This window comes from Triturus cristatus, chromosome 12 (assembly GCF_964204655.1).
Source record: "Triturus cristatus chromosome 12, aTriCri1.1, whole genome shotgun sequence".
NCBI classification, from domain to species: domain Eukaryota; kingdom Metazoa; phylum Chordata; class Amphibia; order Caudata; family Salamandridae; genus Triturus; species Triturus cristatus.
This window is the reverse complement of record NC_140595.1, coordinates 142,182,544-142,208,662: the sequence shown is the minus strand read 5'-3', so window position 1 is coordinate 142,208,662 and position 26,119 is coordinate 142,182,544. Positions and strand designations below refer to the sequence as shown.

General features: G+C 44.9%; 1 protein-coding gene across 1 annotated transcript in view; it reads left to right on the top strand.

Moving 5' to 3' along the window:
• Window positions 1-26,119, top strand: part of RORC (RAR related orphan receptor C) — a 201,341-nt gene that overhangs the window by 118,033 nt on the left and 57,189 nt on the right. The window contains exon 3 of the mRNA XM_085637933.1: window positions 14,234-14,375. Coding sequence (XP_085494059.1) covers window positions 14,234-14,375 — 142 coding nt within the window. The remainder of the gene's footprint in view (window positions 1-14,233; window positions 14,376-26,119) is intronic.

Below are 26,119 nucleotides of genomic sequence, written 5' to 3'. Positions count from 1 at the left end.
ACCTCAACGCAGGATCGTAAATGATGGCATGACAAATCAGTATTTTGAGGGCAAACACTACTCCATAAGCCTTGCAAAGAGTGTGCATCTCAGTCATACGTATATGATAATTCTTAATACATAAATTGTTCCTCCGGCAGGTTTTATCTTCGGTAAATTCCTCATCGTCAGTACCCAGCATTGATTTTTCGATTTTCCTGTGACTGATTTCATGAATTTTACAAAGCTCCTTAAAGGCAGTTAAAACAGTGGCCCTACATGTTCTTATGTTTAAAATTCAAAATATTGGTCGGAGCCAGTAGCACCTTAGGGGTTTCAGGATTTCGCATATGCAGATTACATGCGTCTAGGTTTCTTCTGATTTGCCGCACTATCTGCCTTGTGCGTCGGCTTCCTCCTCACTTCGCCTGTACCAATAGCCTCTTAGGGGAATCATCCCGAAATGCATTCTCATAAGGGTATATTTGGTCCTGTATTTACAGTGGCGTAACGATAATTGAGGGGGCCCCCCTGCAAGGTATGTGGAGCCCCCCCCCCCAGTGCTGAGGGCCCCCCCGCACTGCGGGGGATGCGGGGGCCTGTGTGACGCCCCTGTGTATTTATTATACGTTCCTGCTATGCACCTCTTACTCAGTGCACAGCAGCCTCCTCACACTTTATTCTTCATATTTTAGGTTCACTGTCTGTACGCTCACTCTTCTTGCCACACAAGCAGTGCTCATTCATTGCCTGTTTAACTCTGTGTCACGCACATGTACATCTAATACTTTATTCTGCGCATTGGGCATTCACTTAAAGCACTCAATCACTGACTGTGTATGCCTCAAACTCAGTGCACTCACCGCCTGGTGGCCACAGTGTCTGCACGCTCGATTCCTGACTCTATTCTTCACACTGCAGCGGGTTCGCTTTCACCTCGCGTGCTGCATGCACATGCGCATGCATTAGGCGCACACTCACTCTGTGAACTTCACCCTTTCGGTGGCGCTCAGCTGACAGCCCGTCAACTCCATTCGGTCGGCAATCATGTGGCTCACTTCAAAGGAATCCGCCCTGTTTATGTGCCCCCGTGGAGTGCACAGGTGAGGGCGGTGCTTGAGGGGAGACCACTGGTGAAGACATTATCCCTGGGAATTATATGTAGCAGGGGTGAGCGGTCAGCATGCCGGTAAACTCTGATCTGCTGACTTTTGGCAGAGTTTTTGCGAAACTCTGCGTTCCAAGCAGAATACGGACTGGCAAAACTCCGTGAACTCCGCCAGCGCAGCGGAGTTTACTCCTCACCCGAGGTGTAAGGAACACAATACCTGCACATGTGGTGATATTGCGTTGCTTCTTAGTGTTAGGTCCTGTGGCTGAGGTTGTAACTCAGCAATTAAATCAAGTATTACCTGACTACTCCGTTTGCGCCTCTCAATAACCTGCACCACAGTCTGATAAAACAGGGTTACCCTCACATCAAATATGCTTTCCTGTCTCCTCCTCCTTCTCTGCTTCACAGCCAAAATCCAATTAATGCCCCTCTTGACCCTCCGTCAGATACACAAGACTATTAATTCCTTCATCTGGGGTTCAGTGAGACCTCGTCTGGCTTTTCGAAGCTTATCACTGATAGATCAGCAGGGGAACTGGGCCTTCCTTCTGTGGAGTATTACTGTCTAGCCCTACTTTTGGCACAAAGGGCATACATGCGCCCCCGGGTCCAAAACCCCCTGTTATGGGTCTTGATTGAACGCAGACTCCAGTAGGCCTCATTGGGACTACAGGCCCTCTATATTCCTAGCCCCACCGCCGCTGACTCCCCCAACCCCATGCTGAAAGGCATGTATGCCACCTGGATGCAGGCTCACAAGCTCTTTATGGTGGAAGCGCATCTCCATGGAAAAGCTCCCCTCTGGAACAATACTGGCATCCACATGGGGGGGGCATGCTGGATTGGGGCCCCTGGTGCAGAGATGGGATTCTGACTCTTACACACCTGATCTCCGGCGGCAAACTCAAGTCCTTTGAGATGCTATGAGACAAATTTGGCCTGTTGCATACTCAACAGTGGCGCTATACACAACTACGTCATAGCCTGCTGAGCAAACTAGGTCCCCAACGCTGGAACATCCCTTGTTCCTCGGTGCTCTCTTATTAAAACACTTGGGTCAGTTTAAAGGCATGATGTCCAGATTGTACAACCTCCTGATTCATCACCTCTACTCCCAGCCAGAACTGGCTAGCCTCAGGACAACCTGGCAAGCTCGCCTGCAGTGGAATAGAATTAGAAGGAATGGGCAGGACTTTTGGAGGCCCTGGAATAGGGAGTCCAGGAGGCATGGATGAAGCTCCGTATTTTTAAGATCCTTCGGGGCTGGCACTGGATACCGGCATGGCTTCAGGTTGCACAGTTAGTTTCACACTTTACCTGCTGGCGACATGATCATATGCCCTAGGATATTGTTCATATCTTACTGGAATGCTCTGCCATTTGTCCATTCAGGACAGCCCTGGGGTCAATGCTCCAGGAATCCATCGATTTGCCCTCACCACTTCTGGACCCCCTAATTTTCCTCCCTGACTTATCAGATCTTTCAGAGCTGACCCACCATGCACGTCGATTGTTTGTCACTGCCCTGAAAACTGCCAAGATCTGTATTCTGTGACGCTGGTGTTCTCCATATTTGCCATCACATGAGGACTGGCTCCCAGAGATGTACAAAACCGCGTCCTATGAAAAGGTCATTTACAATTTAATGGACTAAGCATATATTTTTCTTCTCACACAGTCCCCCTTTCTTCAGGATGCACCCCAAATATGTAGCGAATCTTGATTCTTCCTCATTACTGTCATTGCATCCCATTCCCCCATTTTTTCCCCCTTCATTACTATACTTGGGCTTTACCTGACTGGCATTCTTTTTCATGCTTTGTAATTTCATCTTCCCTCCCTTTTTTGCTTTCAGCCCTTCTTCCCTTCATTTTCCTCCTTCTATAGCTTATCTTCTTACCCCTCTCTCTCTCTTTTCTCCTTTTCTTATATATTAGGATTGTTTGTTATTGGTGTATGTATGTGTCTAGAATAACACTTCCCTCAATCACTAACAATGATTACACCGTACCACACAATTACATCAAACAGTTAGGTGTACCAATTTGTATCACATTATTTTATTTTTAAAAAATGAAAAAAGATATACATATATCACAATAAAAATATGTCATCAAATCACAGTTCAAAAGTATTAAAAACACAAAAATTGCATTATTCCACAATAGCAAATTCAACCACAATTAATAACCACCTGTTATGAGCCCACATAACAGAATGAACCCCCAGAGACAGTGCACTTTGTCATATATTGCACATCCTAACAAAAAATCTTTGTGCACAGTTTGTGATATATTGAACACAATTATATCTCCAAATACTGTGATGGTCCTTTGGATTGTGCTTTCGGTTGCGTCGACGCGTTTCGATAGAATTTCTTATTTACCCATCTTTATCAAGACAATTCATAGGCTTAAGATGTTGTCTATTATGAAACATCCTTCGTATTTGATGTATATTTTCGCACATTTACTGCTCCATAATGGCGTGTTCTATCACGCGTTCAAATACTAACTGTTCACGTGCGGGGAATGTGGGGTAACGATGTCCCATGTACGTTAAAATCCAATCGCACTTGTGGCTTTATTTTAAAATTGAAAATGGTGAGTCACTCGCTTTTTACTTTGCGAATGGCGGTGGGGGTCCGTTACGATCCTCCCTTCATTCACGCCACCTTAAAAAATCTGTTGTTCGGCGTCAATACGGAAATGCCCCGCAATAGTCTTCCCTAATTTTGTTTTTGGTGTATGTATTGCAATCAACATTTGTATCTCAATACGGGTGCATGCTGGGCTTGCATGTCACTGTATTCACTGTTATTTTTCAGTACTTAATTTATGCCAATAAAAATAATTGCTATACAAAATAAAAAGTAACACGTTTGAATGCACTTAATCATACATCTGACTAATGTATGGAGAGCCCTTTCTGCAACAGAGTCTGGTTGTGGAAAGAATATTGGCAACTCGATTGAGATGAAAGTGGGAGATGGCCTTTGGATGGAAATTGTGACTCGTGCGAAGGACCACCCTGTCTCTATAAGTTGGAAAAGGATTCTTCTAAGTTTAATGCCTGTAGCTCACTAATACATCGAAGTGATGTGATGGCAATTAGAAATGCCACCTTCCAAAAGAGAAATTGGAGGGGGCAGTTATGAAGGGTTCGAATGGAGGACCCATGAGTCTTGTGAGAAACATTTTAAGATTCCAGGAAGGTGCAAGTGGAACCTGAGGTCGAATCACTCCATTAAGACCTTCTATGAAGGCTTTAATAACTAGCAGTTTAAAGAAAGACAGGTGTTGTCTGTTTTGCAGATAGGTATCTACTGCAGCAAGGTGTAATCATATGAATGTGACAGCAAGCCCAGAGAGCTATAAATGGAGCAGGTAATAAATAAGGTTTTGTACAGTGGCATTGAATGGTTTAGTTCGTTTAGCATGACAGTATCAAAGAAATCCTTTCCATTTAGCCGCGTAGCATGCCCTTATGATAGGTCTACGTGCTTCTTTGAGAAAGGTCAAACATTTGGGTGAGAGTTTGAGGCAACCAAATGCTATGACCTCAAAAGGCAAATCTCTAGGTTGAGTTCCTTGGGATCTGGGTGCCTGAATTTTCCATGGTTCTGAGTGAGAAGGTCCGGCCTTATAGGGAGCTTCTGGTGGGAAACTATTGAGAGATCTAGTAGCGTTGTGTACCAGGGCTTTCGGGCCCATGTTGGAGTTACCAGTATGAGTGTGAGAGATGTTTGTCTGAGTTTCCAAACCAAAAAAGAAGGAGAGGGAGAGGCGGAAAAGCATAGGCAAGTGTCCCTGACCAATTCATCCATAGGGCGTTGCCCTTGGATAGTGGCTGTGGAAACCTGGAGCCGAAGTGTGGGCATTTTGCGTTGCTTGCGGTTGCAAACGGATCGATTTGTGGAAATCCCCATTTGTGGAAGTAGGCGAGGATGACTTGGGGGTGGAGTTCCCGATTGTGGACTTGTTGCTGCATCCTGCTGAGGAGGTCAATAAAATCGTTGTCTGTTCCTGGAAAGTGTTCCGCTAACAGATGAATGTTGTAATGTAGGGCCCAGTGCCAAACGGTCAGAGCTGTGAAGAGTGTGCGCCCTCCCCTGTTTTTGTAGATAGGACATGGTTGTTGTATTGTCTATCCTGACTAGGAAAACCTGGCTTATCAGGGGAGCTAGGGAGGCTTTTAATACTAGACGAGCAGCTTGAAGCTCTAGAAGTTGATGTGGAGAGTCTGGTGCTTGGAATCCCAAAGTCCCTGAACTGTGAGGTCCTGTAAATGTGCACCCCAGCCTGTAAGGATGCGTCCATTGTCAGAGTGATGTGGGAAACAGGGTCTAGAAAAGGCCACCCCTTTAACAGTTTGTTGGTGTTCCACCACTGCCGAGAGTGATGAGTGCAGCTGTTTATCAACACTAGATCTTTTAACTGCCCCTGTCACCGAGACCACTAATGCGCTAGGAATTCCTGTAAGTGACGCATTTGATGGTGAGCGTGGGGTACTATGGCAATGCAGGAAGCCATCATGCCTAGGAGCCACATGACTGTCCTTATTGTGAGCAGTTGATTGATTTGAAAACAGGATATTAATGTTTGGAAATTTTTAATTCTTGTGGTATTGGGATAGGCTAATCCGACTTGTGTGTTCATGATTGCACCCAGATTCGGCTGAATTTGTTGAGGGTGAAGGTGAGATTTGGTTATATTGACGCTGAAGCCGAATTGATGAAGTAGATCTATGGTAGCTTGTTTGTGGTGTTGCTGGCATAGATGATGAGTACTGGCTTTGATGAGCCAGTCGTCCAGATAAGGAAATACATGGATATTTTGTCTGCGCAGAAGTGCTGTTACTACTACTACTAGGCACTTGCTCAATACTCGTGGTGCAGTAGTGATCCCAAAGGGTAGGACTTTGAATTGGTAGTGATTTCCTGCTATCACAAATCTTAAATATTTGGGATATGCTGGGTGTTTTGAAATGTGGAAATAGGAGTCCTTTAAATCAAGGGCTGCAATAAAGTCGCCTTGTTGGAGGAGTGGGATCACATCTTGGAGTGTGACGATATGAAAGTGCTGTGAGAGAAAATAGTGGTTTACGGGCCTTAGATCTAGAATAGGCCATAAAGATTTATCCTTTTTCGGGAAAAGAATGTATAGGGAGTATACTCCCGACCCTTGATGGTGTAAAGGGAAAGGTTCTATAGCTCCTTTGAGAAGAAGAGCTTGAAATTTCAGTTTGAGTAGTGTTTGATGTTCCAGAGATAACCTGTGGGTGTGAGATGGGCTGTTGGGAGGTGTGTGTAGTGAAAGAGCCACTCTTGTGGTTTGGCACCCTATGATGACCTTCAACTACCATCATTTTAACTGACTTTAGTGCGTTATTGTATCCTAGCCTTAATGTAGGATGGTCCTGCATATGCCTGCTTCTCTTCTTCCTTGTAATCTTGCTGTCTTTCAGTGGGAGCTGTCACGGAGTAGAATAGTCTTGCCAAGAACAGAAGGTGTGGAATGTACTCTTTGGTTTCGAAGTGCAGTGTTGTGGGCAGTGATGCACACATGTGCATTGTGTTGTACATTGGTGAGAATTATGAGCTCCTGCTCTTGGCTTTGACATGGCCTCATGTCATCTTGTTTTCTGACTTTGACTATTGGCTTTGACATGGCCTCATGTCATCTTGTTTTCTGATTTTTCCTTGCTTCTGCGTGCACAGCAGTGCTTGCAAGTTGTTTGGGTTATGAGAATTATAAGTGCTTACTATTGGCTTTGACATGGCCTCATGTCATTTTGTTTTCTGGATTTGCTTTGCTGCTTGCACATAGCTGCAAAGTGGGGAGGGCATGTTTCCGCTCCTCACTTGTTTTTCGCTCTTCACTGACCAGAGTGAACTGAATATTATCTGTAGAATGTGCAACTCTGCCTCGAAGTCAAAATACGGGAGCTTGGCCAGTCTCCGTCTTGGTCTTGACGCAGACGGGTAAAGCCAGCTCGGTTTTTTCTAATGGGAAGGGGGTGTGGTTTTCTAGAAGCTTCGTCCCACGTTGAGTAATGGTATTAAAGCTGGGAACCTTCGGGGGCCAGGTGGAAGCTCGCCACAGGATAGACGTATTGCTGTGGAGGTGACGGAACTTGAGTCCGGTTCGAACGCCTTTCTGGTCTGTTGAAGGGCTTTCCCAGCTTGAGTTGGCAAGGATGATGCAAATGTAGTCGGTGAGGTGTTCCTAACAATTTTGTATATATTTTCTACTCTTTGCTATTTGTGTATATACTGCATTTTATTTTACTTGTTCATTTAAAAGTGTTTGATACCTGAGAATCTGCATTTATTGATATATTTGTCCTACCTTTTTAAACATTGCATTAATAAACGTGTGTGTGTTATTTCAAATGCACCAGCATTTGTTTTCTTGCCTTACCTAAAGGCAGTGCTGTGTCCTTTCCTCGTCTTTAGGAAGTGCTGCTCAAAGTGTATTAATTAAAGGTGCAGTGGTAAATGTGTCTCCCAGGTGGGAGTGCAGGGTTTGGGTGTGTCCTTTTAGTGAAAAGCACATTCATTACAGTGTGGTAATGAGCTCCAGACAATAGCCGCATTGGATAATGTCCAGCACCCACTGGTCTGATGTTATTGATTGCCATGTGGGTAGAAAGTTCTGTAATTGACCCCCGACAGTTGCTGTATGGTCTGGGGGAGGATGAGGGAAGTCAGTGTTTGGTGGTGGGAATTCCACCACATGGGGTAGAGCCTTTGCCTCTACACTTGGCATTGTTGCCCCTGTGAGAGAGCCACTATAGTAATCTCTGGAGGAGGAATATTGATTTTGGCTATGTTGGTAGGAGGTGGAGGCTTCCAAAGTCGTGGTTTTGGAACCCTCATGATAGCTGGAGAGGCGAAAGGAGCCCTATGGACTTCACTGTTTCAGTGTCTTTTGTAATTGTATCCAGAGCCTCGTCCACTGGGGGCCAAAAAAGATGTTCCTTAACCCCTTGAGTGCCCATGACGAGATGGTCTCGTCATGGGCCGCGGTTGCGCTGTGCCCATGACGAGACTATCTCGTCATGAGCCCCGCCCGCTAATGAAACGCCCGGCACAGGGCGTGGAAAGGGCGGGGCACTCAAGGAGTTAAGGGTTAATTTAGGAGGTTTTGTTGTACCTCTGCTTGAAGCCTGAAATACGCAGCTATGCATGGCAGTGGAGCAGTATGCTGTTGTTAATTCCTCTTGCTGCGGTGTCAATAGAGTCTAGGGCACAACGTATGGACAAAAAAGTTTGTCCTCTGCAACAAGTTCTTGTCTCCTTTTTCTCTGCTTATCTGGGAGATGTTGGAGGAGCATCTCCATGCCGTCCTACTGAGCGCAGTCATATCTGGCAAGCAAACCCTTTGAGTTGGCAATACGCCAATGGTTTGCAGATGGGGCTGCCTCCCTTTTTCCTGCCGAGTCAATGCACTTGTTCTTCTTGCCGGGTGGGGGCGCCTCACCACTAACCCCGGGCAGAGAACTCTGCTCCGCCCGCGGAGTGTGTGGAGATTTGCCTACTCCGCATTCCGCGGAGAACGTGGAGAAGGCACATCTCTGCACACTCCGCAGCGGAGCGGAGTTGGCCAGCCCCCGCCTCCACACCCCCTATTAACAAGTAATTCTACATTAATTAAAAATCAATTTAAAACCCCTTACCTCTGTACTGCGGCGTCCCCGGGCTGCCCTCCTCCTCTTCCTCTCCGTCTCGGTAATCCTTGAGAAAACTGCGCATGCGAGCTCGCCCACGCATTTTTCGAGGATTACCGAGACGGCGAGGAAGAGGAGGAGGGCAGCCCAGGGATGCTGCAGTACAGAGGTAAGTGGTTTTAAATTGATTTTTAATGAATGTTGAATTACTTGTTAATAGGGGGGGTTGAGGCGGGTGGTGTAGGGGAGTGGAGCGGAGTTCCGCAGAGTATGTTCGCAAATCCGTGGACCTCCGCGTAGCCCCACTACGCCCAGGGTTAGTCCCCACTAGCTTGTGAATTTGCTCTCTTTGGAGCAGTGGTGATCACTAGCGAGTCTGATTGTACCTGTCCTCTAATATAAATGGGATCTGAAGGAGAGGGTTTATATTTTTTGTCAACCCTGGGTGTTATTGATCTAGCCCTTACAGGGTCTTTGAAAATGTCATCCGTTAGGCATAATATGCCCTTTAGCATTGATATTGAGTGCCCCTATATGTAGATGACAGAGTTTCAAAAAGGAAATTCTCTTCTAGTGGTTCTTTGTGCAGCTACATATCATGGAAAGTAGCAGCCGTACCTATTGAGTCCTGATATGTAGTGGAATCATCAGGAGACGTGTCTCCTGGAGAATCTATATCGTAGGCGTCCCAGGGGTCACCATGTGGAGGTGACCCAAAAGCATAATTCCCTGCATTGCGTCCACCTGTACCATTACCAAGGGATCCCTGAGGTGAGATATCTAGGGGATCTCAGCAGACTGTGGTGGAGATGGTGAGTCTGGTGGTGGTGGAGGTGGTGAGGGTGGTGGAAGTGGGAAAGGAATATTTGGTTTATCCATTTTCTTCCTTTTCGGTGGAGTAGGTGTATTAAAAGGCCTCTGTGAAAAAACAGCTGTCTCTTTAATTATGGCGTTGTTGGAGCCGGAGGCTTTGTGAGGATATCTCTAGTTTGAGGCTGAAGCTGCTCCCGCCTTTGTCAAAGTGTCAAATGCTCCTGTAATGTATGGAGACTAGGGTCCACTATATTTTCATTTGGCTTTTTCGGAGCAGGCCTGAAAAGTTTTGGATCTAAGCCCTGTTTGCGTTTTGGTGCTGAAGTTCCACCCGTCGAAGCGGTGGATGTGGGTGGTCCGATCATGAGGCAGTGGTGGTCTGAAGGTCACTTGTTCACGATGTGCTGGGTGTTTTTTTCAAATGTTCAACACAGCTTTGAGGGGTGGGGGGTACAGTACTCACTGCTTGAGTCCTTGGTGTGACATCCATGATCTTGAAGTCGAGTTTGTGTTTGGATTCCTCAACAAAAGGCACCTCTTCTTCTTCTGCTATGGAAGCTTAAGGGTGATGTTCTCCTTCACCGACGTCTTCATGCCTGAGGAGGTTGGGAGTGTCCTCAGCGCTCCTCCGCCGTATTTTGAGCCGGTGTGTCTGATGGTCTCTGAGGGTACTCTTTGAGCGGAAAGAGCGACAGGCCTCGGAATCCACTTCACTGTGATCTGGTGACAAACACAGGTTACAGAACTGATGGGAGTCGGTCCATGTGTATTTGGCTTGGCAGTGAGGGCAGGAATGGAAAAGCGTCTATTCCATTGCCAGCAGGATATTCTATGGAGGACCTGATTTAGACTGAGTTGAAGGCCCTGAAGGACGAGGCTTTGAAGGGGCCGCGTTGGAAGCGCATCGACTCGACGAGCTATTGTAGTCGATGCCCATGCACATTATCACCAAGAGGAGGAGTCACTCGAACTCGTGATTTGAAAGACTTCTTTGAAGAAAAACAAATTGCACACATCCGGATCCAACACTAGATGGCAGGAGTATGCAAAGCATGTGTATCTACAGCTACACATGCCTCGAACATACCCTGTACCTCAACTCTTTCGTTTTGAGCCCTGAATAGGACAGGGCTCACCCTTACTAAAAAAGATTATTCCATCCCTTTAGAAACACAATTTCAATTCTCTGTGCTTCTTCACATATCCAAGAAAAAATGCGCTCAAAGAGTGCTCTAGATGAGTTCATCTGACTGCCAGTCTGTCTACACAACAGAAGTTTAATCAGCAATTCATCACCATAACCTGACTTTGGTTACCTGGCTGCAGCAGCAGCCTGCATGAGTCAACTTTACCTTATCTTGCCATTGGAAAAAGGTTCTTACATCAGAATTTTAAGAGGATCTAGTAAACATGACCTGCCATTGACCACCATAAAGTGCAATTCCTTGAATCAAACATGCAGGAGGAGGGGCTGAAGCAACTCTTAGAGGTAATGCAGACCATTCACTCAACCTTGAACAACATGGGCAAACGTTAAGAGCTAGCTTAAGCACATGGGTACAATTTGGGTTTCATTAGTAGGCTAACATGAAAATTCATAAACAGAGCCTTTCTTTGGGGGCATGAGAGTCCCGACAGACACCGCAACTTTGTGAGCTTTTTTAAGATGCCCAAAAAAAAGGAGCAATAAAGGGACAGATACTCCAGCCCCTTAAGGTGATATTCATAACCAATGCTCCATTGCGGAATCAGACATGAAGTTGGGTGCTCGAAAAAGCTTCAACCTCAAATGATGTGATCTCAGAGCTCGCATTATGTAAAGGGTGCACTGACAGTGATTCACAAAAGGCCACTATTGTGTACCCTAGCCACTCAGTGAAATATTGCTTTGCAGGGCCTTTGCAGGAACCCCTTTGTAACACAAAAGTTGCCACAGTTGCTAGCTTGTCCTCTTCTCTAATACAGATCACGATGGCGCTACATATATCGCAGCACAATTGCAAGGAGCCTCTCCCTCATAGCATGGGGCGTGGTCCCATGCAAATGAAGAAACACTTTCTTCTGCACTCCCGTTTAGGCTTGTAGGTACTAGAGCCCAGCCTCATAATAAGTCAAGCACCACACATGGCCAACCACTGGTAATGCAGCATACATCCATAGAAAACAATGGAAGCAGGCTGTAACACCAACACCCCATAGGAAATAATGTACATACAATTATATTCCTTATAAATCAGAAGAAAAAAGAAATTCAAATTTAAGGTGTCATTATGGTTGGAGTCCTCCTGTACTGCATGTAGCAAGGAATCGTCTGTTAATTGATTATTTTGCATATTTTCTTTCCTTGTGTTTGGGCTTGCTGAGAAGGAGATCTTACTCGCTCTCATGCTTTATAGGTCCTAATTGTATACCTCTTTCCACATTAAATGACTCTGGATAATTCAGTATTGACTCCACTTCATAGTTCCCTTCACTCTGCACATTCATAAAGGTTGTTGTTTCATTCAGATATCTTATCAGAGCTGTTACGGCTGAGGAAATCGTAATACCTTTAACTAAGTCTTCTTTGAATATATCCAAGGGGCCTCCCAGTATGTCTTTACTGTGTCTTTTCCTCCTGTATTTTGTTGTAGGAACAAATGCAGTTTCAATCATCCGGTCCTCATTGTCTAAATAAGGGGTTGATTTTTAACAAATGTCTCACTGATTTAAGGGGTGAAGGCGTTACGTTTAGCCATCAGCTTACACCTGCTTCAATTTGCAAAGGATACATTGATGGGGTGCTTTCTTGCAATTTATATTGATTCGATTTATATATATGCACACACACACATATATAACATACATACACACATACATATATACATGTATATAGGATTGAATACATTTTCTGTTATAAAAATGTAAGTATTATTTGTCCTATTCTTTTACTTTAGTAATGCACTTAGTTTTACAAACTGTAAAAGTTATTGAAATTACTCAAAATATGTTATTATAACCAAGCTGTTACAAATTAAATAAAACTAAATATGTTAGTGATGGTGGGTGAAATTAATTTTAAAGTATTGGTCAAAAATATTTTTTTTTAAATCAATTACTTTATGTAAATCAATATACAATAAAATGAATAGTTAATTTTAGGGAGTAATGTGTTCTATACTTTTCATTAAGTAGTTATTTGTCTAAATTATTTTACATTAAGCCCTTATATAATTGATGTATCTTAATGGTTCCAAAACTCTACTGCTTTTGTGACTGTCAGTTATAGAAAAAATACTGTGCTTGCAGTAGTGAAATAATAAATGAAGAATGTAAGATAACAGACTGTAACTGTTCAGAGATGTGTAGTCTTCAGTCATTATTATTTTTATTATTTTGGTGAAATTAAGTTACATACAACATAAAATGCAATGGGCCTGGTTCACAAAGTAACTTACACTTTTGAGTAATTTACACTTCTGAGTAAGATTACATTTTTCTGAGATATTCACAAAATAATAGTGTACATTTTTCTCTAAAAGTATTACTCACATGTCTCCCCGAACTGAGAGGCCTGGAGCTATACATATTTGAGTAAGTTTACAACTTTTTGTCTATTCACAAAATCCAAGAGCAAGTTCACTCCAAAAGTGTAACTTGCACTTGGATTTAGCGAATAGGCAAAAAGTAGTAAATTGACTCAAAAGTGTAAATTACTCAGCAATGAATAACTCCGTGCTTCCTTCAACATGGTTGAGGCATGTAAGCTACACTCTTGGAGTAAATTTACACTTGGATTTTGTGAATAGCCAAAAAGTAGTAACCTTACTCAAAAGTGCAAGTTACCTTTGTAAATCAAGCACTCTATGTAAAAATGTATACATATGAAATTATATAACCACAATGTGGCAGACTAATCAATAATTATAAACATTTACTACCAACCACCGATAATTGCTAGCACAAACCAATACTTTATACATCTTTTCTTATTAGCAAATCTACAGAAACCTGAATAAACCCTAAAGACTCAATAAAACCTTACACATTATAACCAACTGCCAGTGCCTTTCGAAGCAAACATTAAATCTCTAGGAAAAACAATAAACATTTAAACATAAGTAAAATTAAGCCAGATGTATCTACCACTTTTTCAGTCACAAATTGACCATCAATAAAAGTGAGTCACAATTTGCGACCTACCGCATGATTATTCATGAGATTGGTCAGATTATGGGTATCTCTAAATCAGAATTTTACAAACTGGCACATTATTGCATTGGTCGGTTTATAAAAAAATGTTATGTGTCGCAAAATACTCTTTACAAATTATGGGAAGTTTTGTGCGACCAGTACTTCATACATCTAGCCCTTGATTCCAAATCATGTCTTTGTAGCATACTAAACTATTTCAAGTTTTGCATTTTTACTGAGCATTAGAGCTTCTTTAAATGAAAGCATGTTTGAATGTCAATTTTCTTCCATGAGGGTTAAAGGAAGGTTCTGAGGTTTTGCCTGTACTTTGTTTTTATGGATCAGGTTATCACAACTAGCCATCCGTACATCTATATTGTGTTAGGGCCTGATAAGCAGATTATATATTGCACCAATTTACTCATGCCACTACAAGCTGCTTATTTAATATTTAATTAAGTTCCTTTTGTATTATCATTCTAGGGCTTTTTCCGAAGAAGCCAACAGAGCAACATGTCCTACTCATGTTCTCAGCAACAGAACTGCCAGATTGACAGAACAAGTCGCAACCGTTGCCAACACTGTCGGCTGCAGAAATGTCTTATGCTTGGAATGTCTCGAGATGGTAAGGCATTAAAGCTCTTTAAAAAAAGAGGCAGATAAGACCTTACTGAGAATGTACTTAGAATACATTATCTTGTGTCTTGTGTAATTAAACAGACCATGTGGAAAGTGGAGCCAGCTTGAAATAGATTGTCATGAAAGTTCTCATCGATCTAGGGAACTCAAGAGCACCTGGGATTTCCATTTTTTTAACAGGTATTATTATTGAGTTTCACAACAAATGGCAGCAAATATGTTAACTGAGCAAGATGTACAATATATCAGCAGAGAATGTCCACAAAGCAAAGCTTGCGTTAAAAATGGTAAATCATACATGAAAGTAATTTATAAAAACTTGCATTGGTGTGGAAGGATATAAATGAAAACCATGAGATTGAGGCAGATGTTAAGGATAAGATTTACTAAAAAAGGTGTTGGGGAAAGAGATTCTGATATAAAAGGATGCTGTGCCCTCACCTACCCTGGGGTGGCATGCTTCATCACTGAGTCAGCTCCTTACTAGTGTGAAGCGTAGTTTAACACGGACAGACTCACCTCGCTATTGAGGGTGCTCCTATAAATGGGCTGGCAGACTAGCAAATTGATGATTAAAAAAAAGAGTGAGTTAGAATTACCTTGTGCTTTACCAATCATATTTTTACCTGAAGGTAATTAAAAAAAAACAGGTGAGTAAATTCAACCCAACATGGTGGTCAACACGTTTCAGTGTTCCAAAGCTGCCTGCTAGGTAATCAGAAGGCCTTCTTCAGGACCTTGATCCCAGCAATGCTAGGTGGACAGATGGGCATGCAAATTGCTGAAGGTATCTGTCTAGAAAGGGTGTAAAAGTGAAGTGTGGCGAACAATAAATTTATTTTAAAATAAATGGAAAATATTGAATCAGTTATTTTCTGGTACAGGCGGACTAGGTAACGTGGGAGTTCTTATCCAAGGTGTGCCCTACAATGGAAATGATATACAACACAGAACACATCAAACATTAAGCAGTAGATGATCAAAAATATCCAGGTCCCTCGTGGTGCGCCACTATGGTTCGCTGCGTTCCGTATACAAATAATAGATGAAAGAGGTTTTGAATTAGTTTCTACAAACACCAAAATGCACACTCATGAAGTGAATAGGAAAGTAAAATCATTGTTGCTAAATCTACTTACCTGACTTAGTGTTAGTTATCCACAATTCAAGGGTACCTAATGCTTGATGCCGAGAGCAAGCTAACACTGAATTGCAGGAAACCTGCCATACTGTGAGAATGTGAAGGGTGCTAACCTTATGTTGGGGCAGTGAGATCCAGCTCCCCAGTTGACGGGAACTTGAGCTGGAGCAGGTCATCAAAAGGGATGGTGCAGAACGCCATATGTTGTCAACTCCAGAGTGCACACGTCTATTAAGAACTAGAAGATATGTGTATGTGGTGCCACAGTTTTCATGACAGTTATCACTGTATAAAGACTGACAATTTAAAATATGGAAGAGTCTTGTGTTGAAAGGGCATGGAACAAGCACCTGCTTGATAAAAGACTAAAATGTATAGTCATGTTGTATAGTTAGAATCACAAGTCTTTGCAAATCAAAAAGAACTGTAGTATTATTCAAAACCATCAGCGAGTACAGAAGCGGGAAAAAGCAGCTGTCAAGATCAGAGAAGCTAGGTAGATGTACCAGATACAGACTCACCTGGCAGGGCTCGGACATGGACAAAATATGGGTCACTGAAATGTCTTGAGGTTAACCACAGGCTCAGCACATATAGGTGGGGTGTGTAACTGAAGCTTACTTTTTAACCTGATAGACTCAATAATTGAGGTGTTAAATTGGACATAAGCATTCATTTAGCTAGTGTGGTGAGGACAGGAAGTGTGTGAAAGACCACAAACTGCATCCGTTTTATTACAGTATGTGTACATATATTTAGTAAGCATGTTAGAATTTAAATCTAACACGTCTCCAATTCTTCAGAAATTAAAACAGGTAACGTGCACTACCTATCACATGTGCAGGTGTTTTTTCTTTAAATTTGTCTTTACCCCACTGTGAAATAATGTAATGTTAAAAAGACATGCAATTATTTAGTAATCCAAAACCGACTCATCAAAAGGTAGAATAGAAATGGAATAGCTCACACACACACATACAAAGCACTAAGCAACACTGGACCTGCATACCTTAACAAACGCATAGACTTCTACACACCTTCCAGACAATGCTGCTCAACTTGGCTCTTACTGGCACACATACCCCGCATCTGCAAAGCCGCAGCCAGAATCCGAGCCTTCTCCTATCTCCCCCCAAAAGCTTGAATGATCTCCCTCACCACATCAGAGCCTCCCCAGCATTTATCGGGTTCCGCAAGAAGCTGAAGACTTAGTATTTTGATTAACATCACCAAGCAACAGCTGCTCACCACCTGAAATGCTCCTGGATTCCCTCACGGGTGATTAGTGCTGCGTACAAATACACATAATATAACATTTTAGAATAGTAGATAGACATAAGAGAAGAAGTGAAGACACTATATGGCTCATTTGGAGGAAAATACCAACATGAAAGAAGAATTTGTGCAAGGAAGAAGAGTGTTGCATAGGTGGAGTAAACTACAAAAAGCAAACCAGAAATAATTGATTTAATGCCTCCTTCTCTGACACTGACCAGAGATTTTCTATTCTGCACAGTGCTCTGGAGGCAAACAGTACTATGTCTATGTGAGGATACCTGTAGAGCACACTGCTACTCCAAGGAGTGTCCTGGCGCTGAAGCTGAAAGTTAGCAGCATGGAAGAAAGGTTAGGGGCAGGAGAAAAGCCAGGTTTTCAGTTTCTTCCAAAACAGGGGTATGGATTAAATGATTCTCAGATGGAGGGTCATTTTGTTCCAGTGAGACGGTCCAAGGTAGGAGAGAGCCCTACCTCCCGACCTAGTCTTTTTGAAACAGGGAATATGGGCTAGCAGCAGATTAGAGGAGTGAAGATTTCTATGTGGGATTTAGAAGGAAATCCTGCGTTTGAGGTGAGCTGGTCCTGCCTGTATAGGGCTTTCTGTGTGATGAGCAGAGTTTTAAAGATTATTATTTTCCTTACAGGGAGCCAATGAAGGCTCCTCAGAAGGTGGGACACATGCGCATTTCGAGGGAGCTCAAAAATGGCAAGACCTGCTGCATTCTGGACAAGCCAGAGCCAGTCTGGCAAAAAGCTAGGCATGCCTAGATAGAGCCTGTTCCCGTAATCCAGCCTGGATATAATCAGAGCTTGAATCACCTGTTGTCTGGCCGCTTTGGACAGAAAAAAACAGGAATTTCCACAGAAGACGCAGCAGATCAAAACAGGTGCCTACTACTGCATTAACTTGAGCGCGGAATAGCAGCTGGTTATCCAATTTAAACCCCCGATTTTTCACCACCAAGTTATTCACCGCAGGGGTGGGAGCATCTGCTGGCCAGAAGACCTGCAAGGGAGTCTTAGCATCCTTGCCAAAGAAGAGTAGCTCAGTCTTTCCAGCATTACATTTCAATTGATTTGTGGCTAACCAATCGAAAACAGCTGAGAGGCAAGGGCTTATTAGCAGGGCTCGTTTTCCTTCAATGTAATCAACAGCTGTGTGTCGTCTGCATAGGACACAATCTTGGCCCCCAATGATTCAACCATCGCGGCTAATGGTGTGAGGTAGCTGTTAAAGAGGGTCGGACTCAAGGCTGAACCCTGTGGGACCACAACCTTCAGTGAGCGAGAAGAAGCTGAGTCAAGGCAACACCAGACGTCCTGCCCTCTCCCCTCTAAAAAAGGTTGCCAGCCATTTCCATGCCAAGCCCCTGATGCCAATCGCATGGAGCTGAGTCAGAACCATCTGGTGCAACACCGTATTGAAAGCAGCGGATAGATCTAATAAAATCAGCAACACACTGTCGCCTGCCTCCTGACTCAGCCGGATGGAATCAACAACTTCTAGCAGCGCGGTTTCCGTGCTGTGATTAGTGCGAAAACCCGACTGACTGGCGTGAAGTAGGCAGTTCTTTTCCAGAAAAGATGATAGCTGCTGGGTCACGTGTTTCTCCAGGAGCTTCGAGAAGGCCGGGAGCAGGGAGATCGACCTGTAATTGGCAGGGTCTGAGAGATTAACCTGGGCCTTTTTTAGCAATGGGATGACCTTAGCCTGTTTCCATTTAGTGGGGACCGTGGCAGATGAAAGGGAGGTATTTAATAGCCGATTCATGTGTGAATTGATTGCCTCCGCTCCTAAAACCAAAATAGAAGCGGGCAGGGTCCAATGGAGAGCCCGATTTAGGGCATTTTAGGGCCTTTAAAGAGTCCTCCAGGGAAATGGGGTCAAAGGAGTTCAAGGAGCATACTTCCATAGATAGTAGAGGGTAAAATGTCGTTGAGTATTTCTTGAGTGTTGTCCCCCTCTAAGGCCGGCCCTAATATACCATAATCCACCACGGGTGGAGGGAGGCTGGCCTGGATAGACACAGTTTTTTCTTGGAAGAATGAGGCAAGCGTCTCATACCATTCCTCAGAGAGTGGTTTCATAATAGAACCGACTTCCAGCGCGGAAAAGGACTTCACAATTTTGAAGATCTCTCTAGAGTGGTTGCCTGCCTTTTGGATTCTGGCCTCGAAATAGTTTTTCTTTGCTATTTTAATTTCTTTATAATAGTTCCCTAGCTCTGCTTTATAGCCTGCTTTGGCTACTGGACAGTATTTTATCCTCCATAGCCTCTCGTTACGTTTGCAGGCCAATTTCAATTTTTTTAAGGCCAGGGTGAACCATGGACTAGGTACTTTTGATCAAAGCTGTTTGGTGTCACTTTCCTGAGCCAGAGAGTGACACGCGGACTCGATCCTGTCCTCAACCAGGCCTACATCAATGCTAATCTTGTCAGTCAGCGAAGGACTTGTGGCTTCAAGCTTTTTGATCAGTGAGCCCAATTTGATTTTACGGAGAGCACTGACCGTGCGAGGGGAGTTGCTCTCTTTAAAAGGGATGTTACTGAATTTTGGCCATCTGAACCTAAGGAGAAAATGATCTGACCAGACCAAAGGCACTGGTGGATCAACATCAAGGGGAATAGACGTGAATATTTGGTCCAGCGTATGTCCGGCCAAATGAGTCGGGCCTTAGTGGAAGGCTTAAGGCCCATGGCCGTGCAACTCTCCATCAGCGTATGGCGATCCTATTAGCTGATCACAGTCCATGTGTAGATTAAAATCCCCCAGCAGGACACAGTGTCCGTACCTCAGGACCAAAATGAGATACCGTTTCACAAAGAGCCGAAATGAATCCTGCAGATGTGCCCGGGGGTCTATATATAACGCCCCTGGATATTGATTGTTTGGGAGAAAAAGCTAGGGTAAATCCCAGTATCTCTACCATCTCCAGGTTCACCTGGGGCAGCTGGGTCAGGGTATAGCAGTCTTTAAAAATAATAGCTATCCCACCACCTCTGCCCCTATTTCAATCGTACAATTTTATAGCCCTCAGGGATAGCTGTCCAAATATCAGGACCCGACGAGTCCGTAAGCCAGGTCTCTGTTACAAACAGAGCATCAAGGTCTTCCTCCCCAAGGAGGTCATATATATCAATGGCATGCTTAGGTAGGGAGCGTGCATTTATTAGTGCTGCCTTTAGCGAAGGGACCTGTTCTGAGTAGTGTGGGAGGGCGGATTTATTGTTCCTCAGGACAAAATTGCAGGAGGTGCATCTTTTTCCAGATAGACCTGGAATATCCAAGCTCAACGTGTACAGCTGGGGATGGTATTGAGTGAATGCAGTTGCAAGGAGTTCTAGGTGTGGCGGTACTTAGCAATTTTGCTCATTTGGGCATAATGGCTGGCACTGGTCGCCTCCAGGGTGCAGACGGGCTTGCCTTTGGCGCAACAGCGGCGCGCCCGCTGCGCGTGTCTGCACAGCGGCCCGGTTCAAATGCATGAGCCTGTTTGGAAAGCTAGAGCTCGAACTAGCAAAGATGGCCTTTCTAGCTGTCCCTGTCGGAAGAAATAGCGTCCGCTCACCTACACTCGAGACGGCCGGCAAGAGAACCCATACCTGTCTCCCACAACCAGCTCAGCGGAGGCAGACTACACAAGTAAGAGATAACCTAGGAGCGAGTAGTGGAGCTCACAATTCAAATTCAATACAGTTTCCAATTTTAATATTTACTTATTCATAACAAACATACTCCCTCCCCAAGTGCGGTCTGAAGCAGTGCAGAGTTAAAAAACAAACAAAGGGATAACACAAAACAGGTAAGATAATGAAACAGGGTACAAAAGAGAGGCTCAGTGCATAACACATGCTGCTAACCTTTCAGCAACCGTGTCCGCACAGCGGCCCAGTTTAAATGCATCAGCCTGTTTGGAAAGCTAGAGCCCGCACTAACAAAGATGGCCTCTCTAGCTGTCCCTGGAGTAAGAAATGACGGCCGCTCACTAACACTTGAGATGGCCAGCAAGGGAACCCCCACTTATATCTTACAACCAGCTCAGCGGAGGCAGACTACAGAAGCAGGGCCGGCCTTAGTGCTGGTGGCGCCCTGTGCAACAATGTTTGTTGGCGTCCCCCCAATGACCACCTCCACCACGGATTCTCTCACTAGCACCCTTTAACAGTGACCAAGTATCCATGACCACACTCTCTCAGATGCATTGAATTAGTTATATAGCGCCACTCATACCAGTGTAGGGTGACCGAGCACTTTGCATCACACACACATTACACAGAGACAATCAATCATACCTGTGTAGATCAGTGTATAGGAAATGTTACATAAGCCAAAGGACTAAAAGTGTAGGAGTCACATGTCATCCATACTGGTAGGCAGTATAGTTTAAGAGTGCTTGGTGTGGAGAAGCACAAACTCAGAGTCGAAAAAGAAACAGCATAGTTGGGAGTTTTCTTTAATAATAAGAATTGATTTCTAGGCAAATTAACCCTTTTTGCAACATTAATCAATGTTCTAATATTGTATATTTTGCAGTGTGTATGCAGTTCAAGATGAAACTTAATAGCTCACTATTCTATATTAGGACTTTACGTTATAAATTGCAAGTAACAAAAGGATGTCTCTTTTGAAAGCAGTAACCTGCTGATCTGTTTACATCATGTGCACTCTGTAATCTAGTTGGTACTCATTCTCTGCAGCAGGCATATTAACCCTCTGCACTAACTTCACCTAAGTCATAACCTCAACTATTCAAAATGCTGATCTCTCTCCAGGAAGATAATTAATCACACGAGTTATCTTGACATTTATGTGAGGCCTGGTAATTGCAGGCGGAAAGAAACACTGCAGCAGGTGCTTCAAAAGCATAATAAACTTTCAAACACGGCGCCCCCAGGAAGCCAGCACCTGGTGCGGTGGCACCGGTCGCACTGCCCTAAAGCCGGCCCTGTACAGAAGTAAGAGATAACCTAGAAGCGAGAAGTGCAGCTCCAATTCAAATTCAATACAGTTTCCAATTTTAACATTTACTTATTCATAAAAAACATACTCCCTCCCCAAGTGCGGTCTTTAGCAGTGCAGAGTTAAAAAAAACAAAAGGATAACACAAAACAGGTAAGATAATAAAACAGGGTATAAAAGAGAGGCTCAGCGCATTACACACGCTGCCAACTTTTCAGCCTTTCAGTACTATCCTGTTAGACCTGGCACCTTGGCGTGAGTCTCCCTTCCACTTTTTGTCGCTGTGCCTCATGTGTTTTGCTGGTGTTAGCTGCTCAGAGCACTGTGCCACTGCCAACCAGTGCCACAGTGCAAGTGCTCCCTATTTAAAATGTATATGTTGGTTGGATTCCATGATTGGCTTATTTGGTTTACTGTCAGACCCCAGTAAAGTGCACCAGGAGTGCCCAGGGCTTGTAAATACAAATGCTGCTGGTGGGCTTGCAGCACTGGTTGTGCCACCCACAGAAGCGGCCTAGTAAAATGTGTCTAAGGTCTGCCATTGCAGAACCTGCGTGCAGTCTGGTACTGTCATGCTGACTGGGCAAATGCACCCACTTCCCAGTCCCTAAACCTTCCCTTAACTGCATATTAGTCACCCCCATGGTAGGCCCAAGGGCAGGGTGCATTGTAAGCATAAGGTAGGACAAGCTCTGATGTATGTGGCATGTCCTAATAGTGAATTACAGCCATTTTCGTTTTTCGCTATTGTAAGGCTACCTGCTCCCATAGGCCAGAATGGGCTGTTAGAATTGTTACATCCTATGATCCTAACAGACCCAGGGAACATGGTAGAAAATCGAGTTTAGTATGCCTGAACTCAGAATAATAAAATACATCTTTTAGTAAAGTTTATTTTAATATTCTGTGTTTGCAAATACCACTTTTAGAAAGGTGGTATTTGCTTGCCTAACCATTTCAGCCCGCCTCTGCTATGATGTGTATCTGCCTGTCTGGTTTGTGTGAGTGACAGGGCTGGGGAAACCCAGAGGGGCAGGGCTAGGTAGCCTGGTGGTGAATAGAGAGATTGACATCCAGATGGGTGGGAGGAGTGCACCTGGACTCTGAATAGGGCTGTGCTCTGCCACCACAATGCTGGCTCCACCTCCTGTGGAGCGGCTGATGTCTCTGCCCTGCACCCTGAATAGAAAGGCAGAGTCATGTCAACAAAGTGCTCAAGAACTGGTTTGGACTGGGCAAAGGCCCCTCTACCCCAGAGGAAAAAAGGAATTAGGGGTATAAGTATTGGGACCCTGCTCCCAAGAAATTAGATCCTGCTTGACAAGAAGAACCTCTGCCAGAGGAGAAGGAACTGGGAAAGCTGTACGGAGGAGTACTGTCCCTGACCTGGGGGATTGGGCTGCAGTGGTTGCCTTGCTGCTGAAAGGAGAGGAGAAAGACTACAAAGACTTTATTTCAACTTGTGCTTAAAAGATCTCCAAGGGCTTGTGCTGAGCTTGCCCCCTGAACGAAGTCCCAGGACCAGTGGACTTCACCCCCCAGCTCCCCAGAGTCTTTTGGAAGTGCCTGCTGCTGTTGTTGGGCCTTCTGATGGACTGCGTGTCGCAAGGAGCTGGAAGCGCGACTCAAGAAGGAGAAGCGTGCCGCCGTCGGAGCTATTGTCGTCGCATCTCGCAAAGGGTGTCGCCGCTGCAGCATCGCATCGAGCGGAAGCGTCTCGCATCATTCCGGAAGTGTCTCGCAACGCTGAAGAAGCGTGTCGCAATCGCAGCCATCGTAGCTGACGCATTGCACCGCATCAAGAGAAGAGTCTCGCATCGAGGAAGAAGCGTGTCGCCATCACAGCCATCATAGTTGTCGCATTGCACCGCATCAAGAAAAGCGCCTCACATCCACGGAGAAGCGTGCCGCCATCGGAGCTGCTGTCGTCGCATCGCGTAAAGGGGTGACACCTGTGCAGCATCGCATCGAGCGGAAGCATCTCGCAAACGTCGGAGAAGAGTGCCGCTGCCAAGGCCGCTGTCGTCGCATCGCGTAAAGGGGTGACGCCGCTGCAGCCGACACATCGAGACGAGTCTTCTCGCAACATCGGAGAAGCGTAACGCATCTGGAAGATCTTCACGTCTTTATTTCTTTGCACCAAAAACTTCATCGCATCAGCATCGTTACAACACTTTCGTTGCCCTGCGTGTCGCATCTAAGGTACATTGACTTAAAGTGTCGCATTTAAGAACTTAAGAGAACTAAGCAAACTTCTACCATCTAAAGTAACAGTATTGTGTATTTTTGTCGTTTAATGGTCTTGTGGTAACTCTATATAAAGAATCCATATGGAATGTTGTCACTTGGTTACTGTATGTGTTCACAAATGCTTAACCTATAACGCTCTGAGATAGGCCTTGTCTGCTCGCGCCAAGCTACCTAGAGGGTGAGCAGGGGTTATTTTGGGAGTGTAACCCCTTACCCTGACTAGAGGAAAGGTTCCCTGCTTGTCACAAGTACCTACCTGTGCCAACCAGAGAACCCGGATTCTAACATTGGTGGCCAGCGGTGAGGATTCTGGACTTGCATTTGTGACTCATGTACAGTAATTGGTGAACACTACTTAGTGAGTGCAGACCTTAAACGCAACCAATACTTGTTGTTAGATTTCTTTTGGGACTGTCTATTTTTGAGCACTGCCAAGCTTAACCATGGTGGAGAAAGCAGCATCCATAGTCTCTGTGAATACTGAATTTAAATGGGAAGCAGAGAAATTGGATAGCTACAATGCCAAGCAGCTGAAATTCTTCTGCAAGAAATTTAATGTTTCCACAACTGGATGTAAAAACAAGCCAGAGTTCTACAAGGCGCTGAGGGCATGGGTAGAAGCAAGGAATGCCACTGATGATGAGAATGCAGATGAGCAGCTGGATGGGCCAGTGGGTCCAAGAGGAAGGAGATCCCCTTCCCCTGCAGGTAGCAGTGTTTCTAGTAAAAGTTTATCTCCAGAGGAGTTGGCAGACAGGAAGGAAACCAGAGCTCATGAAATAGAGATGGCCAAACTAAATGGACAACTGGCAATGGAACAAAAAAGGCTGGAAATGGAAGAGAGAAAAAGCCAAATGGAGCATGAGATGAAAATGAGGGAGCTGGAGTTGAAAGCCCAGGGCTTGGGAAGCACTCCATCTGGTGGCAGCACACCCCCAGTGCAGGTAGAGTCCAGAGTGTACATACCCAAAGATGTAGTGAAGGAATTTTTTAAAAATGATGACATAGGGCAGTGGTTCAAAGCCTACGAAGTAGCCATGTCCTCCCACCGGGTCCCTGAGAAGGATTGGGGAGCGGGGTTGTGGGGGTGGTTCTTGAGTGAAGGGCGGGACACACTGCTAGATTTGCCCTCAGAGTCGCATAACTCTTACCCCCCATATGAAGGATGCTTTAATGGCTAGGTATGGGTTAACCCCTGAAATGTATAGACAGAGGTTCAGGGGTTGCACTAAGATTCCCAATAGTACATATGTGGAGTATGTGACTTTTTTTGCAGAGCACTGGATGGTTGGGTGAAGGGTAGCAAGGTTGATAATTTTCAAGGGCTTCTTGATTTAATGGCATGGGAGCACTTGTCCAGTAATTGTTTTCCTGAGCTACGCCAGCACCTGATTGATAGTAGGCTGACTAACCCTAGGAAGCTTGCTGAGGAGGCGGACCGGTGGGTCAGTACCAGGGTCCACAAGGGTCCCGTGGGAGACTCCGCCAAAGGTGGGCAGGGTCCCCAGCAGAAGAGCGGGGGGACAAGGGTAAACAGAGGGAGTTCCAGAGGAGGCCCCAAAGTAATCCCCAAGGGAACCAAGGGAAAGGTTCTCAGCCTCCCCCACCCCAGAAACCGACTGGGGCCCTGACAGGTACCGCTGTTCAAAGAGGGCCCCCAACCTGTTACAGATGTGGTGAGCTGGGTCATTTTGCCAATGATCCCAAGTGTCGCCAGTTTGGTAAACCAGCACCCCCTGGTGCAACCCCCGGCAGAAGGCTAGGGTAGCCCTGGGTGGAGAGATGGGTGTTCAAGGTGGGTGGGGTTCAGTAGAAATGTCCCTGGTCTCATTAGGAGACCGTGAAGTGGTCCCCAAAACCCAGCTGCCTGAGAACACTAAAAAATACAGGCAGTGGGTGACCATAAACGGACATAGGGTTGAAGCTCTCAGAGACACAGGAGACAGTGTGACGGCTGTCAAGCGCCACCTGGTGTCTCAGGAGCAGGTTGTCCCAGGAGCATTCTATCCGGTTGTTGCCGCCGACAACACAGAGAGTCACTGCCCGGTGGCTCAGGTTCCCTTTGAGTTGGGGGGGGGTCTCTGGTACTCTTCAGGTAG